The sequence below is a fragment of the Onychomys torridus genome, chromosome 15 (assembly GCF_903995425.1).
Source record: "Onychomys torridus chromosome 15, mOncTor1.1, whole genome shotgun sequence".
NCBI classification, from domain to species: domain Eukaryota; kingdom Metazoa; phylum Chordata; class Mammalia; order Rodentia; family Cricetidae; genus Onychomys; species Onychomys torridus.
The window spans coordinates 2517044-2530320 of record NC_050457.1 but is presented as its reverse complement, the minus strand read 5'-3'; the positions used below and the strand labels follow the sequence as shown (position 1 = coordinate 2530320).

At 39.8% G+C, this 13277-nt stretch overlaps 1 protein-coding gene across 4 annotated transcripts in view; it reads right to left on the bottom strand.

Annotated features, from left to right (window-relative positions):
• Positions 1-13277, bottom strand: part of Kiaa0825 (KIAA0825 ortholog) — a 424652-nt gene that overhangs the window by 248335 nt on the left and 163040 nt on the right. For 3 of the 4 annotated variants that reach the window (XM_036206767.1, XM_036206766.1, XM_036206769.1), the window contains one exon: positions 3296-3460. In XM_036206767.1, the coding sequence (XP_036062660.1) occupies positions 3296-3460 (165 nt within the window). Of the gene's footprint in view, positions 1-3295; positions 3461-13277 lie in introns of those variants that run through there. The other variant, XM_036206770.1, reaches the window with a different exon arrangement.

Here is a 13277-nt window from a genome sequence, read left to right as displayed (position 1 = left end):
GTATAGGTGACCTCTGAGAGGCAGATCCCTGAAGAAAATGGATATATTAACTTCTAATGTGTTGTATTTTCAAGTTAAACAGAGGTCATAGAAACAAGATCACTTATGTCATGAACTTAAACATTATATTTTCAGCATGTCATAAATAACCACGACTGGCAACAGAAAATTCTGAAATTTTGGGGAGTGAAATGACAAAGATATGAGCTTCGAGCTCTGCAAATGTGTGTGTAAAGAACACACAAATGGAAAGCTGCAAATGTGTATGTAAAGAACACACAAATGCAAAGCTGCAAATGTGTGTGTGTAAAGAGCACACAAATGCAAAGCTGCAAATGTGTGTGTGTAAAGAGCACACAAATGGAGAGCAAAGCACACAGTCACTTGTACCCTTCTGAACCAGCACATTAAGTCAACCTTATCACTCCATGTCAGTACAGTTTCAGGTCATGAATAATGGTTCAAGGACTTAACACTTGAAGAAGAAGGAGTGTTTGAAGTCAAAGGATAACTGATTAAAATGTTTTGAGAGAATTCAAAAAGCGCTAAAGCAGCAGGGTGGTGAGTTTAAGGGTTGTTTAATTTCTGTTCCTTAGTGACCAAATTCTCAGTAGAGCAGTCCTACATTAGTGTTGTACTAAGACATCTGCCTGTCCTTTGGGGAAAGAAAAACAGTGAGAGAATGCAGGAAAACTAAGAGATAAGACTTTAAAAAGGATACTTGTCACAGAATCTTCACATAGACTCTGTCTTTTGAAACCATTATATGAAGTTATCTAGATCAATGTCAGAAGGATAATGACCAGAGAAAATGAAAACTACTAACTTCAGAACAGTAAAGTGAGATTAAAGTGATATGTGGAACAGTCAGAACGTCCAGGAAGATCAGGAACACCACAACTCTGAGCCGGTCAGTATTCCACTGAGAGCCTGAGAAATAGTGACAATAATACCAGAACAGTATGTGAGAAAGCACACAGGCTGAGCAAAACCATAATTGATGTAAAGAGCAATGGAGGTAAAAGACAATGACAATTGCCTCCAAGTTCTCACCCCTTTCTCCCCAAGACATTAAATATGGGCATTTAAAGGTGGGATACTAAGGAAAAACAATGTGCACATCTTTGCCTGGTCTGAAGGTGAGTGTGCTACAAATACCTCACATTACAGCATCCCAACTTTAACATCCTGCTTTGCTGCAAGAAGGCAGGACACAAATAGAAAAGCATGTTATTGTCATCCCAGGGTGAAAATGCTAATCATGGAAGCCTGATAGTGAAGAGTTTGTTTCTTCAATCCTCAGAACCTACATGAAATCATAACATGGTAGCACATGTCTGGAATTCCAGCATTTATATGTGAGGAGAGAGGCAGAGACATGGAAGAATCATCTGAAAGCTTGAGAGGCAAATAGGCTGCAGTATATGGCACTATAGAAGAAAACAAGGAAAAGCCTGTCTTAAAATGAAGTGAAGGAATCAACCCTCAAAGATGTTCTCTGACCAACAGACCCACACTGTGGCATATATGCAGACACACACATGTACGTACACACACACACACACACACACACACACACACACACACACACACATTGGCATATATGCACACACAAAACATACACATATACACTGTGGCATACATGCATGCACACAAACATACACACACACATGCTGTAGCATATATGCATGCATACACAGTGGCATATATGCATGCACACACACATAAGAACACACCAGCACATATACACAGTAGTAATTTTTAAAAAAACGAACAAACCTATCTTTAACAAAGGAATGAGAAGGCATGCTAACTTTGAAGACAGAAGCATTACTTTCATAATAATAAATGCCCATTATCTAACAAAAGATGACTGGTAGTTTTGTCTATTAGTTTCCTAGTTAGCTTTCTATCGCTGTGATAAATCACCATGACCAAAAGCAACTTGGGGAAGCAAGTATTTCTTTCCTCTCACACTTTCAGGTACTATTCTGTCCTGAGAAAGTCAAGACTGTTACTCAAGCATGGCAGGAACCTAGAGTCAAGAGCTGAAGCAGGAACTGTGGAGGAGCATGCATAATGGCTTTTCCTTCACCTTGCTCAGCCTGCTCTCTTATACAACTCAGGAACACTTGCCCTCAGGTGGCACCATGCACCGGGCCCTCCTACATCAATCATTAATCAAGAAAATGCCCTACTATTTAAGGCTTACTCCATGAGATGGAACCCATACCTGGCAATGCTCAGGTGGCCATAAAGCTGGGACTAGATAGGCCATGGCCTAGAAACTATTGTTCTGCTAAAGATGTGCAGCCGTACAATAGCACTCTGCTGTACTCATAGATCAGTGTCTTGCTTAGCCATCCTTAGAGTAGCCTCCACCTGCAGTAGAAGAGAAGAAATACAAAGACCCCCAACCAGAAACTATTCTGAGGGTGACAAACCTTGAAACACCCAGTCCTAAATAGTACATCTTCATCAAACCCCTCCCCTCAGAACTGAGGGGGAAAGACTGTAAGAGTGAGTGGCAATGGAAGACACCAAGGAAACAATGCTTTCCTGACACTTCAGGACTGATGCACGGATGAACACAGAGACAGTGGCAGCATGAACAGGTTCTGCATGCTTCCAGGACAGATGGGTACACAGTACTAACAGGGAGAGTGGACAGATCTCCATCCCTAACCCAGAAGTTATCTCCAATTGACAACTGTTTGAAAAGGAAAACTTAGTGTTTTCCAGTGGAGTTTCTTCAGGTATACAAACCACACTCCACTCAGACCATGGCCATTCCTGGGGGGTGCTCACCAACCTAAGACAGAGTGTCTGTGTGGCCTGAGCAGGCTTCTCCATGACTTAAGCTGACCTGCTGATGTACCATGCAACCTAAGTCAGAAGCTCATTTTTTAGTAAAAGGAGGGACCCTTGATCTCCTCCCTATGCTAATTCCCTGCCGGGTTCCACCCTCCTGAAATCTTAAGGGAAGTTCCTTGTCTGTGTATCCTGCATATTGGGCATTAACAGCTTAGATGCAAGATTGTAAAACATCGGTAGCAAATTTCTGCCCTCTGGGGTTCTCCCATTGTGCTGTAAACCTGTATTTAAGACCTCCTCCCCACTTCAATAAATGGCATTCAGCATTAAAAAGCAGGCAAGAAAGGAAGAAGGAAGGAAGGAAGGAAGGAAGGAAGGAAGGAAGGAAGGAAGGAAGGAAGGAAGGAAGGAAGGAAACACACATAAAGACAATGTAAGTATTAATAAAGCATTTATCTTCCCAATGGTAAATTTTTCATACCTGGAATGTTGAATAAAGAGTTCCAGAGCTGTTCTTCTTCCATGTAGCTCAGGAAAACATTTCCGAATGTTTGTGGAGACAAGTGACAGTGGTATAGAACTTTAAAAATGGCTTCTACTACACGGCAGCCTCCCTGCTGGTCCTTTTCTGTGCCAGTAGCTTGTTCTGGAAGAGTGAAAATGTGAGGAATCAGTGGACGTGATCACAATCTCATCATTTCCTCCAGCACTGTTCTATGGCACACACCTGTTTATTATTTGCACTTCAGAAACACCACAGTCTCTGAGGGCTACAGTTATTCAACGTCATAGTTTCAGATGTATCTGTGGGTAGCTATTGAAAAGACATCTGTGAGAAGGACCATAATGACATCATTTCAAGAGGTGAGGCCAATTTTCCTGTATGTCATAATTCTTTTTTCCCTTAAGGAAATATTTTTGTCTATATTTCTCATTTAAAAATTACGCACATTCAAGATATATTTTAAAAATCTAGATAACTTAGAAAACTAAAAATGTACCATGAAAAATTCACTTATTCTTTGAATCATGTAATCAATTCTGAAAAAAAAAAATTGTGAGTGTTTCCAATATATTGACATATATCATTTCAGAATGAAACAACTTTTTAATTGGTTCCTTGATTAAACCTTATTAGTTATTTTCATTGACCTTGTTACCCCTCCTCTGGCTCCATTATGGCTGCCTTTAAAGATCACTAATCAGAGGACCAGACATCACTGAATTAATATGGTATATGGAACTGAGAAATAATCTTGTTTTTCTTATATAACATACAGCTGAGTCATAATAAACAAAAATATGTATTGACTTAAAGATAGTACCAAGTCATGTCTCCTAATATTTTTAATATCCTCAATTAATATAATCTAGGGTCATTGGAAAAGAGATATTTCCTTACACTAATTCATTTGTAGGCTTATCACTTTTATAATTTTATTTCTTGGTTTGCATTTAAGAGTCCACTCTTATCTGGAAATTAAAAAGCAATGCCAAAGATTTTATGCAGATAGCACATGCTAGTTTTTCTTCATAATACCACTTTCAACCAAATTAACTTTTATTTAACTAGTCACTGCTGTCCATATCCACCTTGTCTTCTACTCAAAGGACACAGTTTGTTTGTTTAAGGAAAGCTGACTCCAGTCATCTGGGGTAGGCATGCAGCCAAGGCCTGGCAGATCAGGCCTGGTACCACTCATCAACCCTGATCAGTTCATAGATGAGCAGGTAACCAACAGGAACCTTCCTAAGAGTTTTGCTGCAATAATTGTGAGTGGTGTTCTTTTGACCACATTTGATATGCTGGAAGTTGCTTTGGGTGGCCATTATAGAAAAATATGTTACTAAAAATTAATCTGTTACAGTAAAAATCAGAAATAAGACTGCTTTTTTTCCCCCTGAAATTATTTTACAATTCTCACACATCTGTTAAACCCAAAAGGATTCATTTTCTGTTGTTGTCCTGTAAAGGACTGTAAAATGCTATCTTCAGGGCATGACAAAGTCATTAAATAATGATCTCACATCAACTACTGCCACCGATATGGGGCCTGTACAAGATTGGGCTTGTCAACCATCAGTCATTGCCAGGAGGGTTACACAGGGCCATCCTCCTCCCTACTTATCTATTGGCTACTGATAGATTCTTGGGTAGAGGAAGTCATTGCTTTCAGTTGTGAACCCAGTGATGAGCCTACCAGGCTCATGAACAGACCTAAATCCATGGTCACATAGGAGGCCCGGTGGGTCACAAAACATAAAGACACAGATGCAGGAAAATACCTTGTAGAGGGGAGGAGGGAATGACAGGTAAGACAGTGTTAGAGGTGAGGGCAGTCAGAATGCACTTTCTACATGCATGGAGTTATCAAAGAACAAATTTAATAAAAGTTATGTCATTAAAAAAATATTCTCATATATGTATATATACATATGCATGTATATATACACATTTATATATAATATATACATATATATATATATTATGTATGTAGAGAAAAATGGAGACAGGATGTGTTGTAGCTGTAATAATGAGGGCTGGGCACCCCACTGTTATTCTCTGCATTTTGACCATTTGTGTATTTCCAAAGTTCTATAATTTCTTCTGCTGTATCTGTGTGTGTGTGTGTGTGTGTGTGTGTGTGTCTGTGTGTGTGTGTGTGTGTGTGTACAACACATAGGGTGGTGATACTCCTCCCCAGAGCATAGATTACCTAACAAAATTCCCATTACTCAGCACCACACAAGAAAACCCCTTTCTACAGTTACCTTTATACCTGTAGATGACAGTAGCTCCCACCCTCATCAAAGCTTTTCCCCGGCAGATCAAGGATAGATACTATGTGGATTCATAAGTAGTCACAGTACACAAAACAGGTGGCAGGGGTGTCCAGCCCCAGTTAGTACACCTAGAATACAACATTTACATCTAAGGTTCAGGAAAATCACAGAGAAGAGGGTGCAAGGGTTGTGAGAGCCAGAGGACCAGTTTATCCTGGGAGATAATGTCTTCTAGTCCTGACAGGCAAGATGCACCCATGAAATCCCAACAATAAGGTAACAAGACCTGCACAGTTGTCACACTGGTCACATGCCATCGTGGATGGAGAAAATTTCACCTCACATGACAAGTTACAGGCAATCAATGACTTCTGAGAAAGAGAATCAGTTTTTCCAAGATAAACTAGCTCCCTGATAAATTACCCAATCCTAAGTGGTCAACTCTTGCACATATGAGTAACACTAGATGGATTGAGTAACTTTTACACACACACACACACACACGCATGTGTCGTGTGATATTTTGTTTGTGTTCTGACAAACTGAGCTTGCCTGGAGATCAGAGGGCAGAGCTAGCCACTGATTAACCACAGAAGTTGAGTGTTTGTGGCTCACGCCTTTAATCCCAGCAGTCTGGAGGTGGAGACAGGAAGTGGTAAGTCAGGGCAGAGACAGAATCTCAGCCCTTTTGGTTTGAGGATCTGGAGAGGTAAGATGTCACTGGTAGCTGCTCCTCTACTTTGAGATCTTTCTCTAAGATCTGATCTTTCAGGTTATTACCCTGATATCTGACTCCTGATTTATATTGATAAGAATAATTAGGTTCACACTTCATGCACACACACACACACACACACACACACACACACACATTTGCATAATGTGTGTGTATATTTAAAGAAAACAAGGTCTTGAATTTGAGAAGCAGTTCCAGGGCACTGGAAGAGAAGGAGGAGTGCCAAGTGATGTAAATACAGTATTCATGTGTGAATGTCTCAAAATTTAATATTCTCACAATATTTCAGTCACTTGTGCATATTTGGGAGGCTTTACCTTCTTGGTACTCATGTGCAAACATGCATGTTTGTTGGGTGATAGGCACACATGAAATCATGACAGCAGGGTAAGGGTTTGTAGGTGTCATCCCTGCTTGTGTCTTTTGTCCTTACGTAGATGACAGCAACACCCTCTTTCGTTCTTCTTTAAATTTTTTGCTTTACTTAATGTGAATGCATGTTTTGCCTGTATGAATATCTGTGCACAATTTGCATGCCTGGTGCCTGCTGAGGCCAGAAGAGGACATGGATACCCAAGCTAAAGATGGCATGAGTTGCCACATGAGTGATGGGAAGTTTCTCTCCCCACCCAATAAGGCCAGGCAGGAGAGGTTCCAAACAGACTGGATGTGTTTAGGGCTGTGTCTCAGGATCCTAGTAAAAATCATGGCCTTTGCCAAGCGCCCAGTCACAGTGCTGTCTTTTCCTTTGATTGCCCCTCATAACCTTGAAGTATTCCTGTGCTTCTCTCATTCTGATATTCCCCAAGTCCTTTTGGGAAACTCATCTTGGATTCACTTTTTTAAAACCTACTTTTTTGAAGGGTAAGAAACCCATGCTATTTTTATGGCATTTGATGGCAGAGACAATAGGCTAATGTTTGACAAAGTAGAACTGAGCATAATTAAATTGTTTTGGCATTTTTTGTTTTATTGTTCATTTGTTTGAAATTCACCTACTTGTAAAGTTAGTCTCGAGGTTCAGAACACAGTACTCCCAAGCATGACAACTTGGCATTTGGGAAAACAGGAGTCATCTCCACGTCTCTGTGCTTCTCTCCTGAAGCAGGGAACAGAAGAATTCTGATTTCCTCTACAGCAGGTCAAGAGGCCAGCACTGCAGAGGTCCTTCTCTGTACCAGAAGGAAAGGAAAGCCCTCACTTCTGAAGATACTGGCACAAGGGGAGCTCTAAACAAGCATTACTAAGTTACTGACGTTAATACCTACTAGATCGTATTCTTTTTCTTCAGTCATACTCTGAACAACTGTGCACACATGGAAATATTCATGTTGGGCAGCAGGAATAGCTCAGTAGTTAAGACTACTTATTGTTCTTGCATGGCGTATGGCAGTTCACAGCCATCTATAATTCTAGTTTAATGGATCTGACTTTCTCTTTAGGTCTCCATGGGTCCCTGTATGCATGTGGTGCACATGAACTCATGCAGGCTGATATAAATGAATAAATCTCCAAAAAATCAGAAATACACAGGCTACCCTGTTTCCACTGGTCTTCTTTACTAAAGGCCAATGCAGCAATATTTATAGTAAACGAATGTCTATGTTCGAGTTGGCTGATCTTTTCTTATAGGTGCCTCAGCCATAAACCTTACAGTGGGGAAAGAGAGACATTACTTCTCCTTCCTGTAATTCCTCCTTCCCTTCCAAACGTAGATCTAGTCCTTTACTTTTTCCCCTTTTCCTTTCTTCTGCCTCCAGGCTTTATATTATATTTATAATATTTATATAATTACATATTGGCTTATCCAATATACAATTCTTTAAGTATGTCTTCATGATGCCTTCAGTAGTGAAAAAAATAGAAATTGATGAGGTCTAAATTCAGGAAGCAGAGATAGGAGGATGGATGAAAGTGAGATAAATCAGCCAGGGCTACAGAGCAAGATTCTTGTCAAAAAAGGAAGGAAAACAAAAGAAGTCAAATAATCAGTGAGCTCCATATATCTAAGAGCTCTATATACCTAAAGCATCATTGTGCAAATAGACATCATTGGCTTTGTCATTTGCAATCAATAATTTTTTTCAAGAGAAATCCTCCAATGTAACACCATCTTCCTTGTCTATGTCTCTCATTGTCTGATGTAGCATGAATTTTAAAGGTAATTGTTAATAAAATCAAACCTGAGGCCAGTTATTGGGGTGAATGCTGGAAGATCAGAGACACAGAATAAGCCACAGCTTCCTCACCTTGCCAATTCCCCAGCTGATCTTGTTTCCTCAGACTGCAAGCTTCTGAGTCCTCATCCACATGAATCTCAGCTGAACTGTGCTGCTCAAAGCCTAAAGGCTCATCCAGCCAAATGTTTCTAGTTTATGGTCTTCACACCTTATATATCTTTCTCTTTCTGCTGTCACACCCTGGGATTAAAGGCTCACTTCTTGGGATTAAAGGCATGTGTCACCATGCTTGGCTGTATCCTTGAACAAATGGATCTCTGCCTATGGAATGCTAGGATTAAAGGCGTGTGCTACCACTGCCTATCCTCATGTTTAATATTGTAGCAGTTCTGTCTCTGACCCCAGATAAATTTATTAGGGTGCACAATATTTTGGGTAACACAATACCACCACATTCTTCCACAGTCAATCATTTTGGTAGCTTCTCCACACTTCTCATCCTCCACACTACAGAAGGAGTCTCAGGCCAGGAGCTGAGCACCTTTGAATTAATCCAGTGTTTTGTTTTATTTTTGTTTTCTTTTGTGGCATACCTGACTGTGGGGAATTTCCTTTTGACCATAATTTTCCTTAAATTAAGACACACTTTGCCAAGGAAAGACAACTTTGTTTTTCAGACCAAGAGGTGCTTTGGAAAGTGGTCAGTAGGGAGCTGGGGCAATTAGAGGGACTGGAGTCAACACTTCAGTATTGCACTTGAGTCATATTCCATGACGCAGTAATAAAGCTGCTACTTTAAATTGCATTCCTTTTATCAATATTTCATACATTTAAACAGGATCATTTTTTGATAATACTTGAAGAGAGGGCATTTTCACTGTGGATACCATTTTAAACTCCCTTTAAGCACTGAACTTGTTAGTGCTTCAAAAGAAGATTTGTATCTGGCAAAGAACTATCAAGCCCCAGGAGACTGTTTTTATTGCTAACACAGATTTACACCTCAATTGCACACTGGCCTTTGCTCTCCAAGGCTGTATACCTTTTACTTTCCACAAGACAGTAGTGAAAAGCTCCTGCTGACTCAATGGGGGATTTGGCAGCAATGTTGTAGAAGAGTGTGCCATGTACTCAGGGATGCTGAATCAACCAGAACTAACAGCACCTCCAAAGAGAAGAGGCTGGAAGACTCACTTTGGACAAAGATGCTAGAAGAAAAAAACATATAGAATTCACTAGAAGGAAACCCCAAATAGTAGACCTATAAACTAGCCATGGCAGGGGGAGGTCAATAATACATAAAAAATAACTTTAAGGAGATAATAAGTTAAGTGTCACAACAGAGTTTACTATGAAAAACAACAAATAAAATTTGAATCTGATTTGAAAGTTAGTTTAAAATACTGCAATTAACATGCATCCCACGGGTCATGTCCTTAATTCACTGTACTGTCTGAGAGCAGTACCCCATGTCTGAAATGTAGCTGAATTTCTCTCATCACTATATTCATTTACTTTATAAAGTTTGTCCTTCCTATTTCCACCAGCAATCAAGTCCATGGAAACTAAACAGTATGGACGCAATCTCTATGTGCTCATGCTGACAGTTGCCTTCACAGCCTCTAACAATGCCTGATACTATTTGATGCCCTCTACATATTAGCCTAATAGAGAACTCAGCTATAAAATCAAGTACCTCATTTCCAGAAACTCACTCTTTCTAAAAAGACTTATCTCTGAAATTATTCTGTTATCTTTTAAATTCACCTAAAACAATAGACTCTTTCCTTTAAAAAGGACCACTTGAAAATCAAGTGGAAATACTATCCAGTTTCTCTGTATCTGTTATTTGTTATTTGTATTTGCAAAATGGTCTTAGTAATTCAAGGGTCATAAATGAACTGATATGCTAAATCACATTGAGTTGCACAGGGGAAACATGCTGCAAAAACTCGTAATAGGGTCACTCGGAGTCTGATGTCCAATCCCATTACATATTAATGAAGAAGTACATTAACTACCAATGAAGATGTATGTTCCTGTAGTCATATTAGACACTTTAAGTACCATTAAAAAGACAGAATGTAAAGTATTTCCATCATTGTCAAGCAAGATTAGATCCGATTCTCTCTGTGTGAAATATCATAGCAAAATCCATACTGCTGATGTCTCAAGCTATTTGTGAATGTTCTAAAGGGGTAGTAATAGAATTTGAAAACATTTATTTTACCTAGTTCTCATCTACATGACAGCTGCTAAGGAAATACTTTGCCAGGCAGATCCAAAAGAAGGGAAACTTCATCTTCTACAAGACACTATTTTATGATGGCAGTTGGTGATATTCTTCTACTGTGTAACTGCAAGTTTTCCTGTGTCCCACCCAGTCCACAGCCACTCAGACCCAAGTAAACACACAGAGGCTTATATTAATTATAACTGCTTGACCATTAGCTCAGGCTTAATACTGACTAGCTTTTACATTTAAAATCAGCCCATTTCTTATAATCTAAATGTTGCCACGTTTTCGATGGTTTTACTTGTGTGCCATTACATGCTGCTCCCTGGATGGCGGGATGGCATTTCCTGACTCAGCCTTCCTCTTCCCTGAATTCTCCTTGTCTGCTTATCCAGCCTATACTTCCTGTCCGGCTACTGGTCAATCAGCATTTTATTTATCAACCAATCACAGCAACACATTCACCACATAGCACTACTGTATTTCCCAGAGATCAAACTGAGATCAAGTCCTCAGGCTTTCAGAGCAAGGTTTTTTTTTGTTTTGTTTTGTTTTTTGTTTTTTAACCTGCTGTAGTGTTCTGCAAGAGCAGCAAGTGTTTTTAGCCAACTAGTCATCTCTTAAGCCACCCTATAAAAAAGTATTAAGGTACATTCGATCTTCTAGGTATACAGTTTGAACCTAGACAGAAATGGAGATAAAATGGTGGCCTGTCTCTGCTCTTTGCACCTCACAGTGAATGGCCTTGCTGTTCAACAACCTGTGGAACACCATTAGCAGGAGCAACATCACCAGGAGCCTGTTAAAACCTAAAAGCCAATGAATTGGAATCTATAACCTTAACAGCATTTTCAGTTCCAGGTGTCTGTACATTAACAGCAAAATTTGATGGATATAATCATACTGCCACCCACTAAACAGCATCCCTACCCATACCTCTGTAGATGCAGCCCAGCCTAGATGATAGCTGTTTCTGAGACTGTAGAGATTCTCTGGAGTCCACAGACATCTCCAAGCTAATCCATTGTCATTTTCAGAAAGGACATTGGAAAACATTAGTATAAAAACACAGAGGTACTCCCTATAGCTCTAAGAACATGGTACAAATCCAATTAAGAAAACACTGATTAATCAGAGTCCTGTAGTATAATTGTCATTATTGTAAATGCAGCCAAAGACATCAGTGTTAGGTGAGCTAAAATTACTGAGAAGGAGCCCATTTTCACTTTAAGGCATTTCCTAAATGGGGCTCTGATTATACCTATGAAATGGTATATATACGTGTGTGTGTGTGTGTGTGTGTGTGTGTGTGTGTGTGTGTGTGTGTGTGCGCGCACATGTGCACTATGACAAAAGACTAAGCTAGCTTCTGCCATACTGTTTGATATTACCTAGAATATAAGGAAATTATACTACATGGTAAGAGAATTTGAGCTGATTCATCAATTTTATGTCACCTGTTGATCACTAGTGCCAGCCAAACTTTAGGTAGCAGTCTCTCCAGATCTGTTTTTGGTTATCTTCGGGCATTTTGTAATTTTGTAAATCACACTCACAATTATCTGTTATGGTTGCTGACTGCTCCCTAGAATTTCTCAGCACTGTAACTTGCTATACACTCTATGACTTTGGCAGATCCCCTGTGGTTTGGAGGGCCAATCGATGCAAACACTCCTGAAGCCATACGCATGGGTCCAATACTGTATGGCTGCCTACTAGCTCAGCAGCTTAGTTTTCTCTGTGATTCTGTTTTCTTCTTTGTTAAGTGGAGTGAGCCAACATACAATACTATTGTAAGGAGTCAGTGAGAGAAGTCATTTAAAGCCTTTAAAACCAATTTCTGGGGCATGGTAAATATTATATATTTGATAGGTTGCTGTTACATTTTGGTGGAATACCACCAGAAGCCAAGAAGTATCACTGGGGATTATTTTGGAGACATCAAGCAAAGAAAGGCATGTAAGTAAGTTAGTTAGAAGTAAGCTTCATCCAAACATCAGTTAGCTGGAAAGGCAACCCAAATGACAACTAGGAAATTCCCAAATGTTTGTTCTTTTGATGCCACATGTAACAGCCTTGCAGGCTACTTGCTTTCAGCAAAGTCGTCAACAAAATGATTGTCCTGAGTTTTGAAAGTCAATAATCCAAAGTAATGTCTTATAATTAAAAGCATTGTCTTAGGGTTTACTATTGCTGTGAAGAGACATCATGACCATGGCAACTCTTAGGAAGAAAATATTTAATTGAGGGTGGCTGGCTTACAGTTTCAGAGATCCAGTCCATTATGATCATGAAGAGGAACATGGGTGTGTGCAGGTGGACATGGTGCTGGAGCTGAGAGTGCTACATCGTGCAGGCAACAGGAAGTCAACTGGCTGTCACACTGAGGGGAGCTTGTGAAAAAGAGACCTTAAAACTCTCCCCTACAGTGACATACTTCCTCCAAAAGGCCATACCTCCTAATAGTGCCACTCCCTTTGAAGGCCATTTTTTTTCAAACCACCATAAGCCTTTTGAAACAACTATA